A 22518-nucleotide genomic window follows, 5' to 3' on the forward strand; every position below is an offset into this window, starting at 1 on the left:
AATCCAGAAACTACCTCCAGCTGCTCCTCCGTGTTCTTCCTCAAGGCCTCTTCGAAGCGGCGTGCTCTGTCCCGCAGAGACTGGCTCTGGAAGGTCAGCGTGTCCACCTGGTCCTGGAGTAATGATATGAGTCCAGCTGGGGGCGCTGCAATCAGCGGGCCACCACTTTCTGCAGCATCCTCAGAGCGTCTCCCTTGAGGCTGAAGGAAGAGGTGCCCAAGGGGACCCCCAAAACCATATGATGGGCATGGTTTCCCCCAATGCCTGCCCCCGGCTCGCCCCTTCTTGGCGCTTTGTCAGGAAGAAACCACAAAAACACTGTGAACCGGGGGGCGTCTCACAACATCTGATCCTATAGAGGCAGACAATCCTCAGAGAGAGGCGTCTGGGCCAGGAGGCACCCAGCCCCTGGCGTTGGGAAGGACCACAATGAATGTACTTCAGAGAAATCATTCTCATTTATGAAGCTCAATCCAGAACCCTTCCAACCCTCCTTGACTTCTTTCTCTGCCTTGGGACCCCTCTCACATCACCAAACCTTCCAGTCACCGAGCCCTGCCATCCTGCCTCCTGAATGTCCCTAGAAGCCACAGACTCCCCTGAGCTCAGCCACTCGGCCGGCTCCATCCTGACACGATTCTTCCTTTTCCTGAAGCATCACTCCTTTACCCTCACATCGCAGTCAAACCCTCTTTCTAATGCGCAAAGCGGAACCTGTCCTTCCCCGGCCTCCTGCCCCACTGCCCTCAAGGTGCCGTGCACACTCCCGAACGCAGCGTCCTGCCCCCTCGCTGCCACCCTCTCCTCTCACGCCAGCTCTCCTCCAGCCAGCTGTCTCTCACTCCTGCTTCCTTCTGGCTCCCATGCAGCGTCCTGGCCTGACGGCTGGGTTGCGTGTCCCTGATAGGAGCTGACATGGAAGCCGAGTCCACACAGTCTCCTCCTCCCTGCTGAGACCCGCTCCCTGGCCAGAGTGGCGCTCCCAGCCCTCTGCCTTCCGTGCCCATCAGCGAGGGAGGCAGCTGGCCGCTCTGCACCTGCAGGTGAAGGAAAGCAGGCGTGTCTATGCGGACACCGCGCTCCTTCCCCAGCTCCCAGGGCAGATGCGCGTGCGCTGACCCTGCCCCACTCAGCCCGCCCATGACTGTCCACACCACAGGCTGGCAAAGGACCGCTGATGCTCAAGAAGCGCTTCGCCCTTTATGTCTCACTCATGCAGACCAGTCCGAAGCTCTGTTACAGCAGCATTTCTGTCATATCAAAACACAGAAACTAGGGTGTCCCGTGAATTCTTTAAAAAAAAAAAACAATCCATATATATATATATATATATATATATATATAAACACACACACACACACACACACACACACACACACACACACGAGAGACAGAGACAGGGTCTCACTCTATTGTCCAGGCTGGAGTGCAGTGGGTGCAATCTCGGCTCACTGCAACCTCCACCTTCCAGGCTCCAGCGATCCTCCCATCTCAGCCTCCTGAGTAGCTGGGACTACAGGCATACGCCACCACACCCAGCTAATTTTTGTATTTTTAGTAGAGGTGGGGTTTCACCATGTTGACCAGGCTGGTCTCGAACTCCTGACCTCAGGTGATTCGCCCCTCATCAGCCTCCCAAAGTGCTGGGATTACAGGTATGAGCCACTGCACCCAGCCTATTTCTATTTTATTTTTAAGAAATGAAAGTTCCCACAGTGCCATGAAATGCCAGTGCCGCTGCATGAGGGCAGTGCGCCGCAGGTGGGGGCTTGCGTGCCTGAGCTGAAATGTTCATCATGGCCCGGCAGCCCCTCCGGGCCCCCAGCACAGGCCACCTGCTACACTGACTACAAAAATGCCTTTCGTTCCTTGGCTCCTACACCAAACCTCCTCAGTGTTGCCAGAGAAAGCATTTCTTTTAAGCCTCTGTCCCTCCATTAAAAAAAAAAAAAAAAAAAAAAAAAAAAAAAAAAACAGAACAATAGAAAACTCATCAGGCGATTATAACATAGGATGGATCTAAAATACCAAACTGTGATTTTTCTGCCTTAGTCACCATCAATCAAAACATCTGCAGGGAGAGAATGTGCTGTTGCAATCAACTTGGGCTGACTTCTTTATGTCAAGCTAAGAGGCATAAAGACACAGCTCAGCCTGACCCAGCATGGGTCACTGGGGAATCAAGCAATAAATAGCATGACAATAATCATAATAAATGTAACAGTTGCTTGTTGTTATTACAACAGTTACAATAGCTGACACTTATTAGCGCTGACCTCAGCCACCCCAGGGCAATCCACTTTTCACACGTTATTTCCCTTCATCTGTTCACACCTTGAGAAAGGTATTGTCATCATCCTTGAAGAGTAAACTAAGGTTTATAGAGGGTATGTAACTCTCCAAGATGTGAAAGCTAGTAAGAGCTAGCACAGGGGGAATTTAAATAAAAACTCAAGTCTCTAACGACCAAACCTGTTTCTCCAGGCACCGGCAGCCCAAGGAGGTTGGCTTGAGCAATTCCACCCTCCTTGCACCAAATTACCTCCAGTCCAAATGGATTCTGCTGCACAGAGAGTCACAATGAAAATTGCCCAGTTTAGTGGCAGGGCACAGACTCCCAGATGAGACAAAACTCTCATTTCTTTGGGTTTGGGATTGGATGGGATTTTTGTGACATCACTGTGTGGCTGTCACTTTTCTGATCTGTGTTCCTTTAAGGAACTGCCGGTGCAGGATGTGTATACGCGGAAGGCAGTCTGGGGTTAACTGGCCAAGGGCAAACCACGCGAGCACCATGCGGGCATCGCACATGTCAGTGTTTGAAGGGTACCCTGGAGAGTGGGGCCTGGGGTCTCTTCACAATCCTGGACTCTTTTCTTGGCTGGGCAGGCTCAGTGCCATGTATGTTGCCAGAGGAAAGTGAGTCATCAAAGAAGCAGAATTCCTGCCTACATATCACAGCTATGGGATTCACTCCCACCATTTCCAGATGGAAGTGAGCCTAATATTTAAAAAATAATTTTGTTACGATTGGAATTGCTACACCTGGAAAGGGAAGCAGGGCCGCCAACGTCCCCCTGGCTTCCCAGCCAGCTCCTCCCTAGGGCTGGGGGCTGTCAATGCCTTTTCACAGAAGCAGCTGCCTGGGTCTTTGTAAGGTGGGAAGGAGACCCTGCGTTCTCTCCTTGGGGGCCTGCAGGACACCAGGAAGCCCCTCTGGCATTTGAGACCAGCATTTCCTAAAGACGGAAGTGAGAGGCAGAGATGGAGTTTTCATATCAGCCACCTCCAGGTAACTGCAGCCCATTTCATAATTCTCAGAGCATGTTCTATGAATTCTCATCTGCACAACCCTCCCTGCACCATTCCCCTTGCCTGAAACACTCACTTCCTCAAGTCCGCCTCTTGCTTTGAACCTAGCTCAGTTACTGCTTGGATACTCCAGACCACGGCAAGTGCAGAGTACTCTCTCTGAACGTCTGTAGTGCCCACTAACTGCATTATTCATTTGGTGATGGTATGTGTTCCCTAAGGTTGTCTGTTACCATTTGCATCACAGCTCTCTGAGCAGACAGCACATTTCTTAAGGATACGGAGTATGCCTTATTTACCTTGTGCCCCAGCGTTTAGTATGGGATTTAGTACACAGTAGGTGCTGAATGAACGTTTGTGGGTGGGAATGCTGCTGCCGCCCTTATCTCGATACCAGGTTAGAAAATTAAAGAATTACTAACCTGTAATGACAGCCGCAGCTTTTCAAAATTTTCTTCTAATTCTTTCTTTTCAAGCTCATGAGTGGACATCAGTTCTGGAAAGAAGACATTAAATTGTTAAGTTGGTATTTCTTTTGAAAAGGATAAAACAAGGTTCTTTGGCAGACTAAGACCAGAGGCTTCAGGTAAATAAATGACTCCTGTGTAGCAGATTCAAGCCTAAGGGGACTCCTCGGCTGGTTTGAAACTGTATGTGATGACTGGGTTTGTATTTAGGAGAGAGGAAGAAAGAAGGGACTAGGGGGAAGGAGACGGGAAAGAGAAGACGGGGGCAGACAGAGCACACTCAGAGTGCACACACTACACACACATCCACACCACACGCACATCACATCCACACACCACACACCACACGCATCACATACACACCACACACACATATCACATACATGCACACCACACATCCAACACACACATACCACACACACATCACATACACACACTACACACTACACACAAACATCACATACACACACACACCACACACAATTACATACATGCACACCACACATCCATCACATAGACACACCACACACACACATCACATACACACACCACATACAATACACACACCTACCACATACATATACACATCACATACACACATATACATTTACCACACACACCCACACACCACACACCATACACACATATATACCTACCATACAGACATCACATATACACATACTACATACTCTCCACACACACCTACCACGCACATCACATACAACATATACCACATATACATCACACACAAACCCACCACACACCACACACATACACACCTCCCACACACATCACATACACACACCACATACAACACACCTACCATACACATCACACACACACCACATGCACACATACGCATTACCACACATACCCCACATGCCACACACACATACCTACCACACACATACACACCTACCACACAATCACATACACACATTACATGCCACACACTCATACACACCTGACACACAATCAGCTAATATACACACTCAACCATGCACACTCCCCCACATATATATACATACACACATGTCCCCCACACCCCTACATACATACACACTGCACACATCCCACATACACATACGTACCATATACAAACCTACACTGCACATCCACTACACACACACACACCACATATTCCCACACACCCCCACATACATATACTACACATACCACACATACATACCCTACATATATACCACACACATATATACACCATACACATGAATAACACACTCACACACACCACACACACATCACACTCTCGTAACTCACAATGCCCACACACCCCCAAATCCATACACATTTACACAAACACACACTTACATGCCTCCCCACATCCTTAGAGCACCATCTTTGTACATAACATATACCCACACCCCTCACACCATACACCACATACACATACCACACACACGACAAACACACCCCCATGCCATACACCACATAAACATACCACACATACACACATGCATACTCACTGCACACACCGCAAACACCCATGCACTTAACACACACACACACACAAACGTCCCCCCATACTTCTCACCATATACACACACACACCTGCACCCCTCCATATGTCCTACCCTCCCACATACCTGCAGCCCCCCATACCTCCTACCACACACACATTTACAGACATCCATATCCCCTCATACCTCACACACCACACACACACACACACACACACACACACACACACACACTTTCTCTCTCTCTCTCTCTCTCTCTCTCTCTCTCTCCCCTACATTGCGCTATACCACCATCCTGCCCAAGTCAGATCCTTTGTTCACATTATTCATTGATTCTCTAAACTGTCCTCATGGCAAAATAACTACTAGGTAATTAACATTAAATCCCATTTTCTTCCCCTCCCAGGATCATCCTTCCTTCCCACTTCGAAGCAGCCATCTGGGGCTGAGGAAAGCAGTGTTTCCAGATGAGCGGAGCTGCGAGCAGCCATCCTGCCAGCCACGCTCGCCAGCTAGCCTCAGTGCTGTGTCTACAAAGACACCTTGGTAGCCTCTTGGCTGCACTCTGAGAACCACACGTCCCTGGGATTTGCCTCCGCAAAGGTTTGGAGTTAAGACAACTCAGATGCAAGGAAGAACTAATTGGACTGGTTCCTCTTGGAGGGTTTGAAACAGTTCTGTTCTGTGAAAAGTGTCATCCCAGCAATCATTTGCAAGTTAGGCAGAAAGAGATGTCATGTAAGAGTTATTAAGCAAATGGATTCTATTTTCCTCCAGATGGGAAGGGTCTTATTAGCTGGGTGAAGCCCATCTCATTCTGGCTACACAAGCAATTTGTTTTCATGTTCTAACGAGAGGGAGGAGGGTCTCATTAATCAGCCTGGATCATATGCTCAGAATGGCAGCGCCCTGGAGAACGATTATTACCATTCTGGCTGGCTGCAATTAGGAAAACCTTTGTGGTTTTCATTGACCCACATCTTTTAACTAATGGTGATAAGGGTCACTAAGAAATCCAGTTGTTACAGCTGATGTTTACATTTGGAAAAGAAAAGTTGATAGAGAACCAGCTGGCCTTTCCGGTCTGCCTGCCTCTGACTAAATGATTAGGTTTCATAGTCATCGAGAGCAGCACCCTGACCATAATAATACATTTTTTAGCTACCATTACCTACACCTACCTGGCCTTATTTTTAATTCATTATTTATAATTATTTATAATTCAGGTTTTAAAATATATTTAATAATTTTTAAAATATTATAATTCAAAGACCTTGAATGTGGTGTCTGTGTGAGACTTCATTAGTCAGAAAAATCTACCAAATCTATTTATGTGAAAATCCAGGAAAAAAAAGGCAACATCATGGCTCACTGCACCATTTCCATTCACGTTCTCTTGTGAGACCAGCTTCCTCTAGTGACAGATTTAACCGCACTTTCAAAGAACTCCAATGCCTCAACGGAAAATAAGAGGCCGTATCCATTCTGAAGATGATAAAAGTCATTGCTAATATCTGTGTCTTCATCATGCATTTCTTTATTTCAAGTTCATGACGCTCTGTCTCGTGCTTAATACAGCGTTTAACACAATGGTTCTCAAGTTTTCCTTCATGCTAGAATCACCTAGGGAGTTTTACAACCTTCTGATGCCTGGGCTGTACCCTGGAGCAATTAAATTGGAATCTCAGAGGTAGGAGCCACACATCAGTATATTTTTAAAAACTTCCAGGTGGTTCCAACGTGTAGGCAAGGGTAGGGACCAGTACTCTGAGTGTGAGACACACTACCAGGAGTCAGGAGATCCATTTAACTAGCCCCCAGGAAAATACTGTCCCTTGCCTCCAGCTTGGTCATGTACTAATAGTTCCCAGAGGTAGCGGGGGTGGTGCCTGAGGGCGACAGTAACAAGGCCCTTGATTATGGCACGCTGGGTCTTGTTCACAGAGAACATTTTTACAATAACAAAAACTCTGGGCTGGGCACGGTGGTTCACGCCTATAATCCCAGCACTTCGGGAGGCTGAGGCAGGCGGACCACCTCAGGTCAGGAGATCAAAACCATCCTGGCTAACACGGTGAAATCCTGTCTCTACTGAAAATACAAAAAAAATGGGCTGAGTGTGGTGGCACGCGCCTGTAGTACCAGCTACTTGGGAGGCTGAGGCAGGAGGATAGCTTGAACCCGGGAGACAGAGGTTGCAGTGAGCTGAGATCACACCACTGCATTCCAGCCTGGGCAACAGAGCGAGACTCTGTCTCAAAAAAAAAAAAAAAAAAAAAAAAAAAAAAAAAAAAAAAGAAAGAAAGAAAGAAAGGAAAAAAAAAAACAGGAAGTGCACTATTTCCATGCCTAATTTAGACGGTGGCCCTCAAGCGTGGCTATACATTAGAATTAGAATCACCTAAGGAGTCTTAAGAAATCTTGATGCTTACACAGCACTACTGATCAAGGACTTCAGAATCCCTGGGGTGGGACTGAGGCTGGTATTGGTCTTTTGTTACAGCTCCCCAGGGGACCAGGAATTCCAGTATTCAACAAGGTTGAGGATAACTGCATTAGAGGAAAGAAACAGCAGCTACCTGGATCTTTGGTTCGTATCTCTTCTTTTCCCAGGAGCCAACAGAAAACAATGCACCAGGAGGGAAAGACAGGAAAGGAAGGACGAGAGAGGAAGGGACAGCCCCACACCAGCAGCGGGACAGCTCAGCCTGCACCACCCACCCCCGCTTGCTGAACACAAGGCTGGGAGCTACCTTGGACTCTGTGGTCGTGGTCATCCTGCAGGATCGCGATGGCAACCGTGTGGTTATTTTCCATCTCTAGGAGAGCAGCCTCATGGCTGGCGCTGAGATCTTCCACCTGGAGGAGAGTCGCAGTTACTGGTTAGACAGAGGGCTGAGGAGTATCCTTGTGGCTTGGAGAGCAGAAGTGGAATTCCCTGAGTGGAAAAGGTCCATGACCCAACACATCAATGACAAGTCACAGCCTCGAGCTGAAGGACGGAGAGTTGGACTTTGGTGGTGATGTGGCAGTCCCCGGAGTCACAGGGAGCTCACTGCCACAACCTGGCTCTTTGCAGGAGGGTCCAACTCCAGGCAGGGGATTGCTGACTGAGGTACCTCTTCAGGGTCCTGAGTGTGGCTCCTGGACCATCCCTTTCCCACTCCTATTCCATCCCCTTGCACCACGATGATGGCAAAGGAAAAGAAAAGGGTCCTCCCTCCCAGGTGGTCTGTTTCCCAGTGGCAGGGGAGCTACAGTACACAAGGTAAGTGACGGAGAGAATACTTATTATGCTGCCCAAGACAGGTTACTCTACTGAACCCGCAGAGCCACCGTATGAAGTAGATCTTTTTATGCCCAATTGAGTTGTGGAAACGGAGGCTCAGAGAAATGTGAAATGTTTTGCCCAAGGGCTAATACACAGCAGAGCTGGCAGTGGGACCCAGGTCCGTCTGACCCCAAAGGTGAAGTTCTTCCTAATGCACAACTGCTTTGGGTTGACCTCCCCCAAGCCAGACCAGCAACGAACACCTTAGGATTCTCTCATCAGCACCAGGTCAGGCTGGCAGGTCTGAGTCTCTTTTTAAATGTAAGGTTGCCCACCAGATTACAGCTTGGACCACCTGCACAGGCAACATGGTGCTCCTGGGAAGGGAGCTGCTTCCCAGCTGCAGGAACGCTTCTAGGAGTTTAATCGCGAGTGGTGCAGCCAGTCCAGGATTCTTCATTTTCATGTTCCTGACCCTGTTCCCTGCCTGTCACCTGCCTGCCTACCAGGTTTACTGCTATTGTTATTGTGGCTACTGTTTTTACTTCAAATGGATGACTTGCAGGAGTAATTGCCTAAACCGACCTCTCCCTATGATTGCAAATCTCTCCTGGATACACTACACCAGTGTTTACCCAAATTCTCTGACAGTGACCCACTGTAAAAATGACCACTGTACACAGTACCACAGCGCACACACCCACACACAAACCAAAGTTTCACAAAAACAAAACCACCCCTTCCATTTGCAAAAATCTTGTTTAAAAATGTTTCCTCTATTTTGTTTTACAAAATGCTAGTTAGAGGCCACTACACTTATTTCACAAGCTCCTAATGTGTTAAAACTTGCCATTTAAAAACCACTGAACCAGACAAGGTATGTTGGTCTTGACGTTCCTTGGTGGCCCAGGTAAGAAGACATTGCTTCTGGCTGGTCATATTCAGCCACCTCTGAAGCTCCTTCATTTCTCTGGGGAGAATTCACAGGCTGACCTTTCAATAGAGAAAGGTCTCTCCCCAGGAAAGGACGCCTGCCTGTGAAGTTGACATATGCGGATGTATTGCTTTTAAAAAAGGTGGATTCCCATTCTGGATACTATCATTTCATCAAGAAATTATCCCAACTTCTCTCTCTTATGGTAAATGAGGACTTCATCCACTAAAACAAGTATCACTGGCAAAACCAGCAACGGACCCACAGCATTAGGAAAGCCGCATTGCAGCGTCAGAACCGGCGTGGTGCACTCGCATTTAAAGGCCATTTTTGTGGTTCCCTTGCATTTAAAGGCCATTCTTCATCAAACAATACTTGCTTGAGGCTCAACGCTATGAACCTACCGGCAGAAAGGCTGATTACAACAGTATTTGTCTGATTCGTATTTACAGGAGTTTTTCATGGAATCTTTGTCCAAAACCTTTCAATCTGTTAGAAAAATAAATGACTGGTTAAAAAAAGGAAATATATCTTTTCTTCCTGCTCCATTACAGATGTCACTTAGGCCATGGCACATTATAGAAGGAGATTCTCCTACACTGTTTGGAGGGTCGTTACAAAGCTTAGGAGAAGGGAGAACCTTTCATCAGTCCTTGGTGTGATTCTAATTTATCGGGCGCTTACACAAATGATCATGGGTGGTTTCAGAAAAGAGGGAAAGAGGGAAGAACTAAGTTTCGGAAGAGTCTCTTGAGTCCTGGGAGGTGGATGTGCCCTGACCGGCAATACTACGTGTGTTTGTGGCTTCAGTGTATGCCATTCTGGCTTGCTGGAAGGCATGCCTGTGATTCAGAAGTGATGGAATATTATGCCCATTGTATTAAGGGTAATGGAATGGCCTGATATATTCTTACAACCCTTCAGAGGTGCTTTTATGAATGAAATACTGCTCACCTAATTCTAAAAGTTCACATGGAATTAGAGAAACATCCAGTATGATTGGAAGGAAACCAATGAGAGCTCTTGAGTCCAAATCTGAACACAATAATCCCTGCTCTTTAGTAATTTTGGTTTCATGCAACTAATGGTTTTTAAAGTATGTTCTCTCAAAGAGGAAGGAGCTGTCTGCTGCTGACCCTCCTCTTTCTTGTCATAGTAGGAATCCACATAACTTCTCCTGTGGTTCTTGGCTTCTTTCTAGAGCACAGGCTCGCATTTATGAAGCAGCCAGTAAGAATTCCCAACCTTGAAACCAGAAGGTGTCGGAGGGGATTGAGATAAGCCGACCCAAGAAAAGAACAAGATCTTTCTATGCACTGAAGGTCACCAAATCAAAGACAGAAGTGCTCGACCATTATGGCCTATGACAAAAGTTAGGCTGGCTGAAGCATCCTTCTCTTCTATCTAGAACCCTGGTGGGGTCCCTTAGACCACCACTGGGCCATCCTCTTCCTTGCACAGAGACAGAGTTCTGGGCTGCGCCATGGAGGCGTCTGTCAGCACGGCCGTCTGGTGGTCCTCGTTCTCCGGAAAAGCAGCTGCTCCGTGTGACATGACTACATCCCCACAGCGGCCTGCTATTCAGCTGGGCTGACTGACATCAGAGCACAGGCTTGGAAGGCCACCCTCTCAGACAGGTAAGAATACAGCTGTGGGTTGACTTCATGTAGCCATTTACAAAACGTAGTGATCTGGGGCTTTGGCAGGTCACTTAGAGAAGACTTAGAGTTCAAATGAAGAAACGTATGCTTTATATGGTCTCAGCTTCACCCATTAAACCCAGACCAGATTAAACTCCCATTTGTGCCCATCCACATGGGATGAGACAGAGGGAGCCTGCCCAGGCCCTCTCCCATGCTCTCTGAATGGCTTTCCTTTTCAGATAACTAGGGGGCCCTTCTTCACTTGGTCCCTGCTTACAGTGTCCTGGACACCAGCTCTGCAGCCCCATCACCACTGCACGGCCTCCTCCCGGAGCATGGAACCTCTGGGCTGTGATGGGAGACTCTGGTGCTGGGAGACAGAGGGCCTCCTGGGGTCTCTTTTTATTTGATTAGAGAGAATGTGGCTTCCGCTGCACGCAGCACAACTGTGAGCCTGCTCTGCAGGAGGGCCAAGGAGGCGTAATGCAGATGATGGACAAAGTGGTCTCTACGTCTGGATTCATCCTGGGATGCCCCTCCTGTCATTTAGTCTAAAATGATTTCCTTACAAAAGCACAGAAAGTGTGTCCTGGATATGAGACAAGGCAAATGTAAACTCCAAAGGCTGAGCTCTGCTGCTCCCTACGGAGGAGGAATCTCTGCTGAGACTTGATGGAGCAGAATTATCATGTGTTCAGACCGGCAGTCCCTGCAGCGAGTGGCTTTGGAGAAAGTCCTGGAGTCAGACAAACTTAGGGTCTTGGAGGAATGGGTCAAAGGTCACAAGCCGGATCCTTGCATGCCAGGCTCTGTGGCTGCCTGTGTGTGGGGATGGTCAAAGGCAGCCCAGAAACCAGGGCTGGAAGCTGGGCTGAACATGTTTGGGGCAAAAAAGAAAAAAGCATGTGTGTTTTCAGTGAGTCTGTTTTGCAGGCTTGATCAAGAGAGCTGTGGCAATTTGGCATTTGTTACTGTGCAGCCTGCTTTAGAAGGAGAGCTGACTTTCACACATTAAACACCTTTATCATCGTGCCTTTAGAATAAAAGTTATACCTTGTCTTTAAACTCACTTGAGAAAGCCAAGAAGCAACGCGACCCCCACCCCTCCCTCAGCACTCCAGCCAGCGGGGTCCTGCAGCTCCCACCATGCTTGTGGCTCTGGGCCCTGGCTGCACGCAGACATTCCCTGGGAGAATCCAAAACAGCTGGCTGCCAGGCCTCATTAGTGACGCTGATTCAATTAGTGTGGGCAGAGGCCGAGAAGGGGTGTTTTGCTATTTCTCCAAGTGACCCCCTGTGTAGCCAGAGCACACACCATGGCAGAGAGCCAGCCCCTGCCCCCTGAGATGGTGGGGGACCAAGCAAGAAGCAGCTCTGGCTGGCTTTGTCATGAGGGAGGTGCTGCTGCAAAGCCAGAGGTCAGCCTGCCCCGGCCGGTGAGTCCCAATTTGAGTAGAGTGATATTTGCAGCCTCAGAAAATCCTGCGTGTCAGGACCAAAGCAGCACCTGCCCCTGCTGCCAGCTGTTGGGGGCCGCTGGGTCATGAGGAGATGCCAGACCAGTCCACCTGATTTTTTACTTTTACTGATTGATTGATTGATTGAGATGGAGTCTCGCTCTGCCGCCCAGGCTGGAGTGCAGTGGTGTGATCTCGGCTCATTGCAACCTCTGCCTCCCAGGTTCAAGTGATTCTCTTGCCCTCAGCCTCCTGAGTCGCTGGGATTACAGGTGCATGCTACCACACCTGGCTAATTTTTGTATTTTTAGTAGAGATGGAGTTTCACCATGTTGGTCAGGCTGGTCTTGAACTTCTGACCTCGTGATCCACGTGCCTCAGCCTCCCAAAATGCTGCAATCACAGCCATGAGCCACTGCGCCCAGCCGTGAACCTGATTTTTAAGGTTCCAGAAGGACACAGATGTCACTATCTATGGGGTTAGCACTGCCCAGTGCAACTGTCCCTGAGAAGGAGACCCTCAGAGTGGACAGTCCAGCATGGAGCCTAAAACCACAGATCATTCTCGTGTTCATGTCGGTCACCCCCTTGAGTCTCCTCTCCCGCGAAACAGGAACACTAATTCTATCTGGTAGTTAGACTACTGGCCTGGGGTGCATTTCATCTTCCTCGCTTCCTGCATGTTCTCTGCTAGAGAAGCTGAAGCCTGGGGAAACAGCCAACTTTCTGCAGCAGGAGCAGAGTGAGGGGCCTGAATAATTCATAGGCTCGACTCTGGTTCCCCCAAACCAATGGGTTTTTGTAGGAAAGAGTCACTCACATGTAAAGCATTCAGATGTGATTTCTGACACTTCCAGCTGCGAGGATGAGATGTGAAATTCTCAGTTCCTCAACACGCTGCGTGCATTTCTCACCCGCGTTACAGTTCCTTGGGCACTTATCTCGAAGCTTCCTCAGTGGATAGATAAACAAGTCCACATTTTATAAATCTTACTATCTCTTGCAGTATCCTGTCATGGTGCTTTGCGTATGTACAATGCACATTCTATAAATTTTCTTTGCACAGGTGAATGAGTACATAAGTGAACGGCTTTTGCTATCATAAAGGATCATGAACAGAGGGCAGAGCTCTCATACAACTGAACATTTTTGAATGATGCCCAGGTAGCTTACATAAGTCATTTTCATGTGGAAATGTCAAGGGCTTCCTTTCCTTTCAAACTCCACTTTGAAATCCCTAAAAGGCTGCCATGTCCCAGTTTTAAAAAGACATGAAGCACATCTCTTGGCACATGCTTCTGTGCAGGTGAGCCCTCAGTGAGGCGTCCTGGCCCCCGAGTGGACATGCTCCCATCAGCAGTGCCGCTGCTCCAGGTGCTACCACGAGAGCCTTCGTTCAGGGTCTCCTGCCTGCGGACCACCTCTTGCCCCTTCTCCTCAACGTTCTGGCACCTTCTCAACCAACCCAGACCCTCGGATCAGCAGCCTTTGGTAGACATGGGTATAAACGTGTTCTGTGTAAAATTGGGAACAAATAGTCCATGGATACAGAGGCATAGGACAAGTTGGTATTTATACCAGGTTTGAGATGTATAAAGAAGCTGTAAACTAAGTAAGCAAGCCTGTAGACAGCAGCCCGTACAAATGTCAGCCTACAGGAGTGACATGCAGACAGCCTGGGAGGCATGACGCTCGGGGCTCAGTTTCTCATCTTAACACCAACAGGTAACTTTAGCTGTAACCTATTCTGTTTCTTAGTCTCTATGGCCTGACCTGCCTCAAACAGGGATGTGTGTTTGGTTTTTATAGGCCTCTAGGAAAGAAGAATGACTGACCTGAGATACTGTATAGAATAAAATGCCGGAAAGCAAGAGTTTTTTATTACAATGATAGTAATTACTATTACTCTTAAATTCCTCCTAGTTCCCCTAAGAGTCACAAGCCTCTTCTGGGGCAGTGGGAGGGCTGGGTGGGTATTGCTGTCCGGGATGTCCACTTAGAAGCAACCGAGGAGGGTGGCCCAAGGGTTTCTGACAATGAAGGCCACTCAACACTACCCTGAATGTCAAGTGACATTTAAAGGGTGCTCTTCACAAATGTCAACTTACCTTAAGCGCATCATAAGACCACTATATAAAGCAACACACCAATTAGAAGGTGGGGATGAAGGCGTTGGAGCTGGAGAACTTAGAAGCAACAGAAGAGAAAGGAGCAGTGCTCATGGAAGCAGAGTGGGTACATGGAATCATCCGCCCATCTCTCATCAGCGCTAAAGGCAGTCATGGACAGGGTAGCTGCCATGGGGGTGGGAGCATCTGCCTCCTTCCGGCTTCTGTAGTGACAAGCTCCCTGGGAATGGTCCTCCAGCTAGTCCTCAGATGCATTTTCCTCTCCAGGAAGGTTTCTGGGCGAAAGTTAACTGTTGGCATTCACTGAGCACATGGGTATTGTGTGATGCTCTGCCAGACATGGTTCCAGGTGCCAGGATCCCGCAGGAGACCTGGCAGGCAATTCTAACTTAGTGGCTGGCAGCAGGGAGTACTGGGTGTTAACCCTGGCTTCTCCACAACCAGCTCTGTGAATTCTGGCAAATTAACTGAACCACGGGGGCTTGGCTTTCTTCCTGTAAAATGTGAATAAGAATACCTTCCTCGTCAGGGCGACCGTGAGGACTGAGTCAGTTCATGCAAAGAGCTGAGAACAGTGCCCGGTGCAGGACAAGGGCTAGATACATGTTTGCTTGTTTTGACTTCTGCCCTCATGGAATAGAAAGATGATAAATAAGGTGGAAAAGCAAAACGTACGTGTGAGTGGTAAGTGCTGAAGAACACTAATAGTGGGAGGCGGACAGAAAGAGTGTGTATGTGGTGAAGGGAGGAATGATAATTTTGGATAAAGGTCTCACTGAGAGGGTGACATTGGAGAAGAGTCTGGAAGGGAGGGCGAGAGGGCGCCATACACTGTCTAGAGGGAGAGCATTCCAGGCAGAGGGCACATCAAGTGTGGAAACCCTGAGGAAGAGTGAAGGAGGCCAGAAGGGCTCGAGGAGAAGGTAAGAGGGGCAGCAAGGAGAAAGCAGCTCAGAAAGGAAACTGTTCGCAAAGCTCACCTACCGACCAGGACTTCTTGCTAATGTGGCACTGGCTCCCCTCCGCCTGCTGCCTGCGTCGCCTAACAGCAGAGCTCGAGCGGCGCTGCAGACTGACCTGCTCTTGGTGCTGACACCCGATGCTGAGCAGCTGGCCGCGGTGCTCCTCCTGCAGGCGCGCCATCTCCGCCTCGAATTGCAGCTGCAGCCGCTCCTCCAGCTCCTGGAGCTCAGCCTGCTGCTGCCAGCCCAGCTTCTTCACCTCGTCCTCAAACCGCCTCTCCAGCTCCTCCTTCTCCTTTTGTAGTTTCTCGCACTTTGCTGTATGGAAGGCTGGGTGCAAAGTACAAGATCTTTCTTAAAAAAAATGGATAGGAAGTATGGGAAGGACTCGGCCTCCATGGTCAGATCATTGAGGCTGGTGCAATCAACCGGGCGAGGACCTCTGACTTCCGCAGGGCTGCACCGTTTGTTAGTGCCGTCCTTTCTACCCATTAGATCACCACCACAGACACTGGATGTTGAGGAGAAGCTGCAGCCTCAACGAGCTCTGGAGACTTGCCCAAGGTCATCCAGAGGGTGGAAAAGGAGCTGGGAAGGCAAATCTGGGCTTTCTGATGGCAAGGTCACGAGGGCAGGTTTTCAGGTCTGTGGACCACAGACATAAAACATATGGAGTGTCTGGTAAAAACGTAGATGCTGAAATGTGCCTTGGGTGAATCACAGCCCATGAGGGAGGAATTCAGGATCTCAGCTTCTAGCAAAGCCCCTGGGTGACTCTTATGGCCATCAAGGCTTGAGAGCTGCCACTGTGGAAGCTGGGGATAGGAAGAGGGCCTGGCACCTAAGGCTAGTCTCTTCCGGCTAAAATGCCAAACAGGACAATCTCCAAGAAGGTGTGGGGGTTTCCTTTCAGGTACCCTGAAGTTTTCTGCTCGCTATCTGTTTGGCATAGGCACTCCACCCCTAACCACAAAGTCGTGGTTTGCTTCAAGTGTGACAGGTGACAACAGGGCATGGAGCAATGACACCAGCCACCATGGCCCCTGCCTGAGCTCCCCTTCTGAACCTGTTCTGTCTTAGTGTCTGTGCCTCCCCAGTGCTGTGGGCAAAAGCCGAGTGCTTCCATTCCAAAGACCTCTTCCCGAACTGCACACCTGCTTCCAAGACCTTGACAATCTACTACGTCTAGGTCAAATGGGGCTGATTACGTACACACCCAAATGCAAATGCCAAGGTAGGCAGACATCATTTACATTCTGCAAAGGTCTAGCATGCTCACTGCTCTGTGCTACAAACTGGGAGACACTGGCATTTACGTGAAAATAGAGTGAGCAGGTATAAGTGCTGATTAACTGTAATCCACACCCTAGTGGTGGTTAGCGATGACAGAAATATACATCCAAGGTTGCTAGATAGCATTTGAAACACCCTAATCAGAAGTCCCAGGCTAGAGAGGCAGCTAATTAAAGGGCTTCTTTGCCACATTTGGCTCTGAAAAATTCAATTAGCATAAGGGTTGTTAACGTTTTTTTTTTCCTCTGGTGAGATAAGTGGTAGATTGGGTAGACACTGTACAGGCACCTTGCCCTTCGCATGAAGGGTGTGTAAGAACCTGGCCGGCCCAGCAGCCTAACACTGTCCCTGGTGGTCTTCCTAGCCCGCCCGAGGGCTTCCATTAGGCCAGTGTCCCACATCCCATCATTTAATGAAGGACTCTGGTCTGCCAATACCATCAGGGCACACCGAGGGCAGGGTGGTGGGAGCTGCTCATTCCATGTGCAGGCAGTCAGGAGAGGCGCTGTAGGCAGAGAATGTACAGGCGAAAACCAAACTGACTTTAAAAGACCTCTGGCTTTTGATTAGCGCCTTGCACCAACAATTCTAAACAATATTGGTGGAAAAATATTCCTCCTCAAAAAAGCTTTTGTTGCTCTAAGTTCTGAACAATTTCTACAGTGACTTACCTTTCAGGTTTTTGACTTGTTGAGGGCTTTTTATTTTTTTAATCACACACAGAGAGAACACATAGAAGTACAGTATAAGGATATTATTATATAATAAAAATAATTTTAAAAGGACCCCCCCCCCCCTTTTTTTTTTCCTGGAACCATTCGAGAGTAAGATGCTGACCTGCTGAATGTGAGCCCATCTCCCAGGGCACATTCCCTACAAATAAGAGTTTTGGACTCAACCACAGAACTGTCATCAAATTCAGGAAAGATACTCTGCTACAGTAGTGCCACCCAGTGCTCAGACCCTCTTAAGTTTCATAGGTTGTTCTGATGACGTCCTTTCCAGAAAAGGAATTCAGCCCTGAATCACAAGTTGCACCAAAGGAGGCTCCTGTCTCCTTCGTCTGCTTCAGGCTGGGAGAGTTCCTCAGTCTTTCCTTGACTTTTAGAACCTGAATTTTAAAGACAACTGGCCAGGAATGTTGTAGAATGTCTCTGAATGTAGTGCATTGGATGTTTTCTTCCCATTCCATTGAGCTCACGCCTGTTTGGCAGGAATATTACAGAAGTGGCACTGAATTCTTCTCAATTAATACATCTAAATAATTTCTTGAACATGGAAATTTCTTCTTTTTAAATTCTTTATGTAGTGAGTCAGGAAAATAATGTGTATTACTGAATATTACATGGTGATGCTGAAAATAATTTTGTGGTATAGACAGGGTGTTAAAAATGGTCCATTTGGGGTATCAAATTAGGTGTGCCTCAAATATATATATATATATATATATATATATATATATATATATATATATATTAGTGTCACATCTGCTGCAAGTAGATCTTTTACCTGAGGTATTTCTAAGGAGCACAGTGCTGGAAGGCACCAAGCTTCAGAGCACAGGTAAGAAGCTGACATTTTCCTTGCCTGCTAGGAATTATTAGTATGAAAGGCAAACTTGGTCAGATACTTTGTGGTACCTGGTGCTGAGGTCGTGGCAGGGGGACCCCCAGAGTCCTCCACTTCCTCTGGTTACCAGAGGCTACCGTCCCCACACAAGGAACTTAATGAACAATGACTGATAGGCAATGTGGCTCAGGGGTGGTGGTGGTGAGGACACGCCTATTCCCGGGAGTTCTGAGACCCCAGCTTACTCAGGCTCCAGCTCTCCCTAAAGACCCTCCAACCAAAAAAAATAAGCGACCAGGATTCCACCACAGAATTGAGCTAGTGAACAAAGCTCTCATGATTCAGAGAAGAGGGAAGAGGTACATGTGTAAAGACAGGTTTATCCTGGGATGAATGGTGTTACGAGAACAGAACAAAGACCGTAGAATGTCAATTAAGAAACAGTGATTGACAGATTGACACAATGCCAAATTAAGTCAAGTAGAGAAGAAAGAATTTTATGTACCTTGGGAGAAAGCACAGAGTCACCCTACAGACAAAAACTTGAGCCCCTGCTTAGGGCAGCCCAGGGAATGAGCCCCATGTGGACTCCCCAGCGCACGGGGTGGTCTGCAAGGCACTCTTGCCTCTACAGTTCAGTGTGAACTAGCTTCATAGTGTCCTCTGCCTCACGCATCACGTACCTATGAATGGGATAAGTAAAGCAGTGACCTCGACGTGTTTGCTTGTATTCAGGTCTACCAAGAAGCTCACTGAGAGGTGACACACATGGCCAAGGAATATGAAAAAAAGGTCAGTGCCCTTCTTGCAAATTGAAGCAGGAAACCATTTTTCATCTACAAGGCTGATAAAGATGAGATGTTCTGCTAATCCAGGAAGAGTATCAGGAAACTGTCACTCAAAGGACTGTAGGTGAAATGTAATTGATACAGCTACTTTGGAGGGCAAAGATATCTTTCAAAATTTAAATGACAGGGATAGCAGTATTAGAGGCGGGAGATAAAGAATCTGGGTTTCTTTTAGGGGTGATGAAAATGTTCTAAAACGGATTGTGGTGACAGTTTCCCACGACTCTGAATATACTGAAAACCACCAAACTGTACACTTGGGTGGGTCGTATAGCAGATGAATTATATCTCAATAAAATTTTTACCAAAAGAGAGGAAGAACATTTTTTAAAAACTAACGAGACATGCAATATATCTCAGAGGATAAATTTAGATGTTTTTATAGAAGAAAAGTTCATATTCTGATTTTAAAACTCTATATAATAATGGTGAAGATAAATGCTGGCAAGATAAAACAACAATGAAAACGCTACCACAACACTGTTGTCTACACACACACACACACACACCCCCACACACACCCCTACGGATATACAGCCATGCATTGCTTAATGATGTGGATATGTTCTGAGAGATGCTTTATTAGGAAATCTCATCATTGTGCAGACATCTTGGAGTGTACTCACACACACCTAGATGGCACAGCCTCCTACACACCTGGGCTATATGGTGTAGCCGATTATTCCCAGGCTACAGACCTGTGGAGCATGTTGCTGTACTGAATACTGTAGGAAGTTATAACATAACGATAAGTATTTGTGAATCTAAACATATCTACACATTAACAAGGTGCAGTGAAAATATGGAATAAAAGATAAAAACCGGAACACCTGCACAGGGTACTTACCCTGAACGAAGCTTGCCGGACTGGAAGCTGCTCTGCTGAGTGGGGAGTGGTGAGTGAGTGGTGAGTGATGGCCTGGGACATGACTGGGTGCTACTGGAGACTTTACAAACCCTGTGCACTGAGGCCACACTAGATCTCTTTAAAAAAACATTTTTCTGTCCTCAAAATAAGTTAACCTTAGCTTACCATAACCTTTTCACCTTACAAACTTTTTAGTTTTTTCAAACTCTTTGATCCTTTTTAAATAACACTTAGCCTAAATGCAAATATACTGTAAAGCTGTTCAAACATGCTTTCTCTTTATATCATTATTATAAAGGCTTTTTTCTATTTTTTAAATTTTTATTTTCTTTTTATGCATTTTTGTGAAAAACTAGGACACAAATGCACATATTAGCCTCAGCCTGCACAGGCTCGGGACCATCAACAGCTCTGTCTTTCTCTGTCTTCCACACTCCACATCTCGTCCCCCTGGAAGGTCCTCAGGGGCAGTAACACCCACAGAGCTGCCATCTCCTAGGGAAACAATGCCTTCCTCGGCAGTACCGCCTGAAGGATCGGCCTGAGGCTGTTTTACAGTAAATGTTTGTTTTATAATAAACAGAAGGAGTGGCCTCTAAAATAATGATAAAAATATAGCATCATAAATACATAAACCAGTAACAAAGTCATAGTATTAGGTACTGAACGTAACTGTATGTGCTAGACTCTTTTTTTTTTTTTTTCTTTTTTTTTTTTATTGCATTTTAGGTTTTGGGGTACATGTGATGAACATGCAAGATTGTTGCATAGGTACACACATGGCAGTGTGCTTTGCTGCCTTCCGTCCCCTCACCTGTATCTGTCATTTCTCCCCATGCTATCTCTTCCCACCTCCCCACCCCCCGCCCCTCCCCCATTTCCCCCCAACGGACCCCAGTGTGTAGTGCTCCCCTCCCTGTGTCCATGTGTTCTCATTGTTCAACACCCGCCTATGAGCGAGAATATACGGTGTTTGATTTTCTGCTCTTGTGTCAGTTTGCTGAGAATGATGGTTTCCAGGTTCATCCATGTCCCTATAAAGGACGTGAACTCATCGTTTTTGATGGCTGCACTCTTATACAGTTAGCAGCTCGTTAGGTTTGTTGATAGCAGCATCACCACAAAGCTATGAGTAAAGCGTTGGGTAATGAGGCTCTGACGTCCCTAGGTGACAGAAACTTTTCAGCTTCATTATAATCTTGTGGGATCACCTTTGCACATGAGGTCTGTTGTTGACTGCAGTGTTGTTACATGGTGCATGGCTATACATGGAACCTAGGAATCACTCTTTCCTCTTCTTAGCTAGAGATACGTTCAGCACATAAACCTTACATGAAAATGACAACAACATTGCAAATCATTTGTCTTTAGAAAGTACTGTTTTGCCTGAAAAAAATCATTTATCCCATGCCAGTTTCAGTAGCTTTAACTCCAGAAGAGCAAGGCAGTAAGCAATAAGCTGACTTGTGTAGATGGAATAAAACTGAAAGTATATAAATGAATAAAAACAAGTGATTGGCATTGGTGAAAAAATTAAATGACACATATCTTCTAACACAGTAAGTTCACAAGTGCATAAAAAATTGGGTCAAGGACAACCACTGTAGCATAATTTGCCTTAGGGAACTAGTTAGTAGGGGGCTAGTTAAATGATGATGACAAATCCAGTACACATACAGGCTGAATCCTATGCCAGTGGGATAGGCGTAACCAGTGAAAAGATAAGGCAGATCTTTTTGTCGTATCATGAAATGATCTCTGTGATCTATTGTTAACCAAGAAAAGGCAAGATGCAAAACAGTGTAATTGCAAAATTACATTTGTGATAAAAATGTGTCTACAGTTCTACTCTTTCTCCTTTGGTAGGCTGGGTGCCAAGGTACAGGATTCACTGTATATTGAATTCCTGTAATGATATATATTTCCTTACATCCCTATTTATTGTTTGCATGGCTTAGAAGTAAAAAGGTTTTTAAAATTATTGTCGTAATTAAGAGAAGTCTGGGTTTTCAAAAGTTCTGGTATCCAGTGGTCAGATTTTAAACTTTAACTTGTCGTTTTAGCCATGTCAGTGGTAAGATGATTCATGGGCCAGGCACTCTACTAGGGGCTAAGAAATGATTGGTTTTCATTCTAGGGCTGTCTCTGAACTGCACTATTGCCTTAAATAAATCACAAACTGGGTGGACCTCAGTTTTGCTGTCTACAAAGTGGCGAAGTAATCACTTTTTGCACGTACAGCTCCAATCCCCAAATTCCCAGTTGCTATTATACATGAGAGGTGAAG

At 46.9% G+C, this 22518-nt stretch overlaps 1 protein-coding gene across 5 annotated transcripts in view; it reads right to left on the reverse strand.

The window, feature by feature from the left end:
• The window catches only part of MTUS2 (microtubule associated scaffold protein 2), a 679146-nt gene that overhangs the window by 14532 nt on the left and 642096 nt on the right, over window positions 1-22518 (reverse strand). For all 5 annotated transcript variants that reach the window (XM_074387901.1, XM_039473210.2, XM_074387899.1 and 2 more), the window contains 4 exons: window positions 15769-15983; window positions 8011-8116; window positions 3735-3808; window positions 15-113 (listed from right to left, as the gene is read on the reverse strand). In XM_074387901.1, coding sequence (XP_074244002.1) covers window positions 15-113; window positions 3735-3808; window positions 8011-8116; window positions 15769-15983 — 494 coding nt within the window. The remainder of the gene's footprint in view (window positions 1-14; window positions 114-3734; window positions 3809-8010; window positions 8117-15768; window positions 15984-22518) is intronic.

This window comes from Saimiri boliviensis, chromosome 16, assembly GCF_048565385.1.
Source record: "Saimiri boliviensis isolate mSaiBol1 chromosome 16, mSaiBol1.pri, whole genome shotgun sequence".
Lineage (NCBI taxonomy): Eukaryota > Metazoa > Chordata > Mammalia > Primates > Cebidae > Saimiri > Saimiri boliviensis.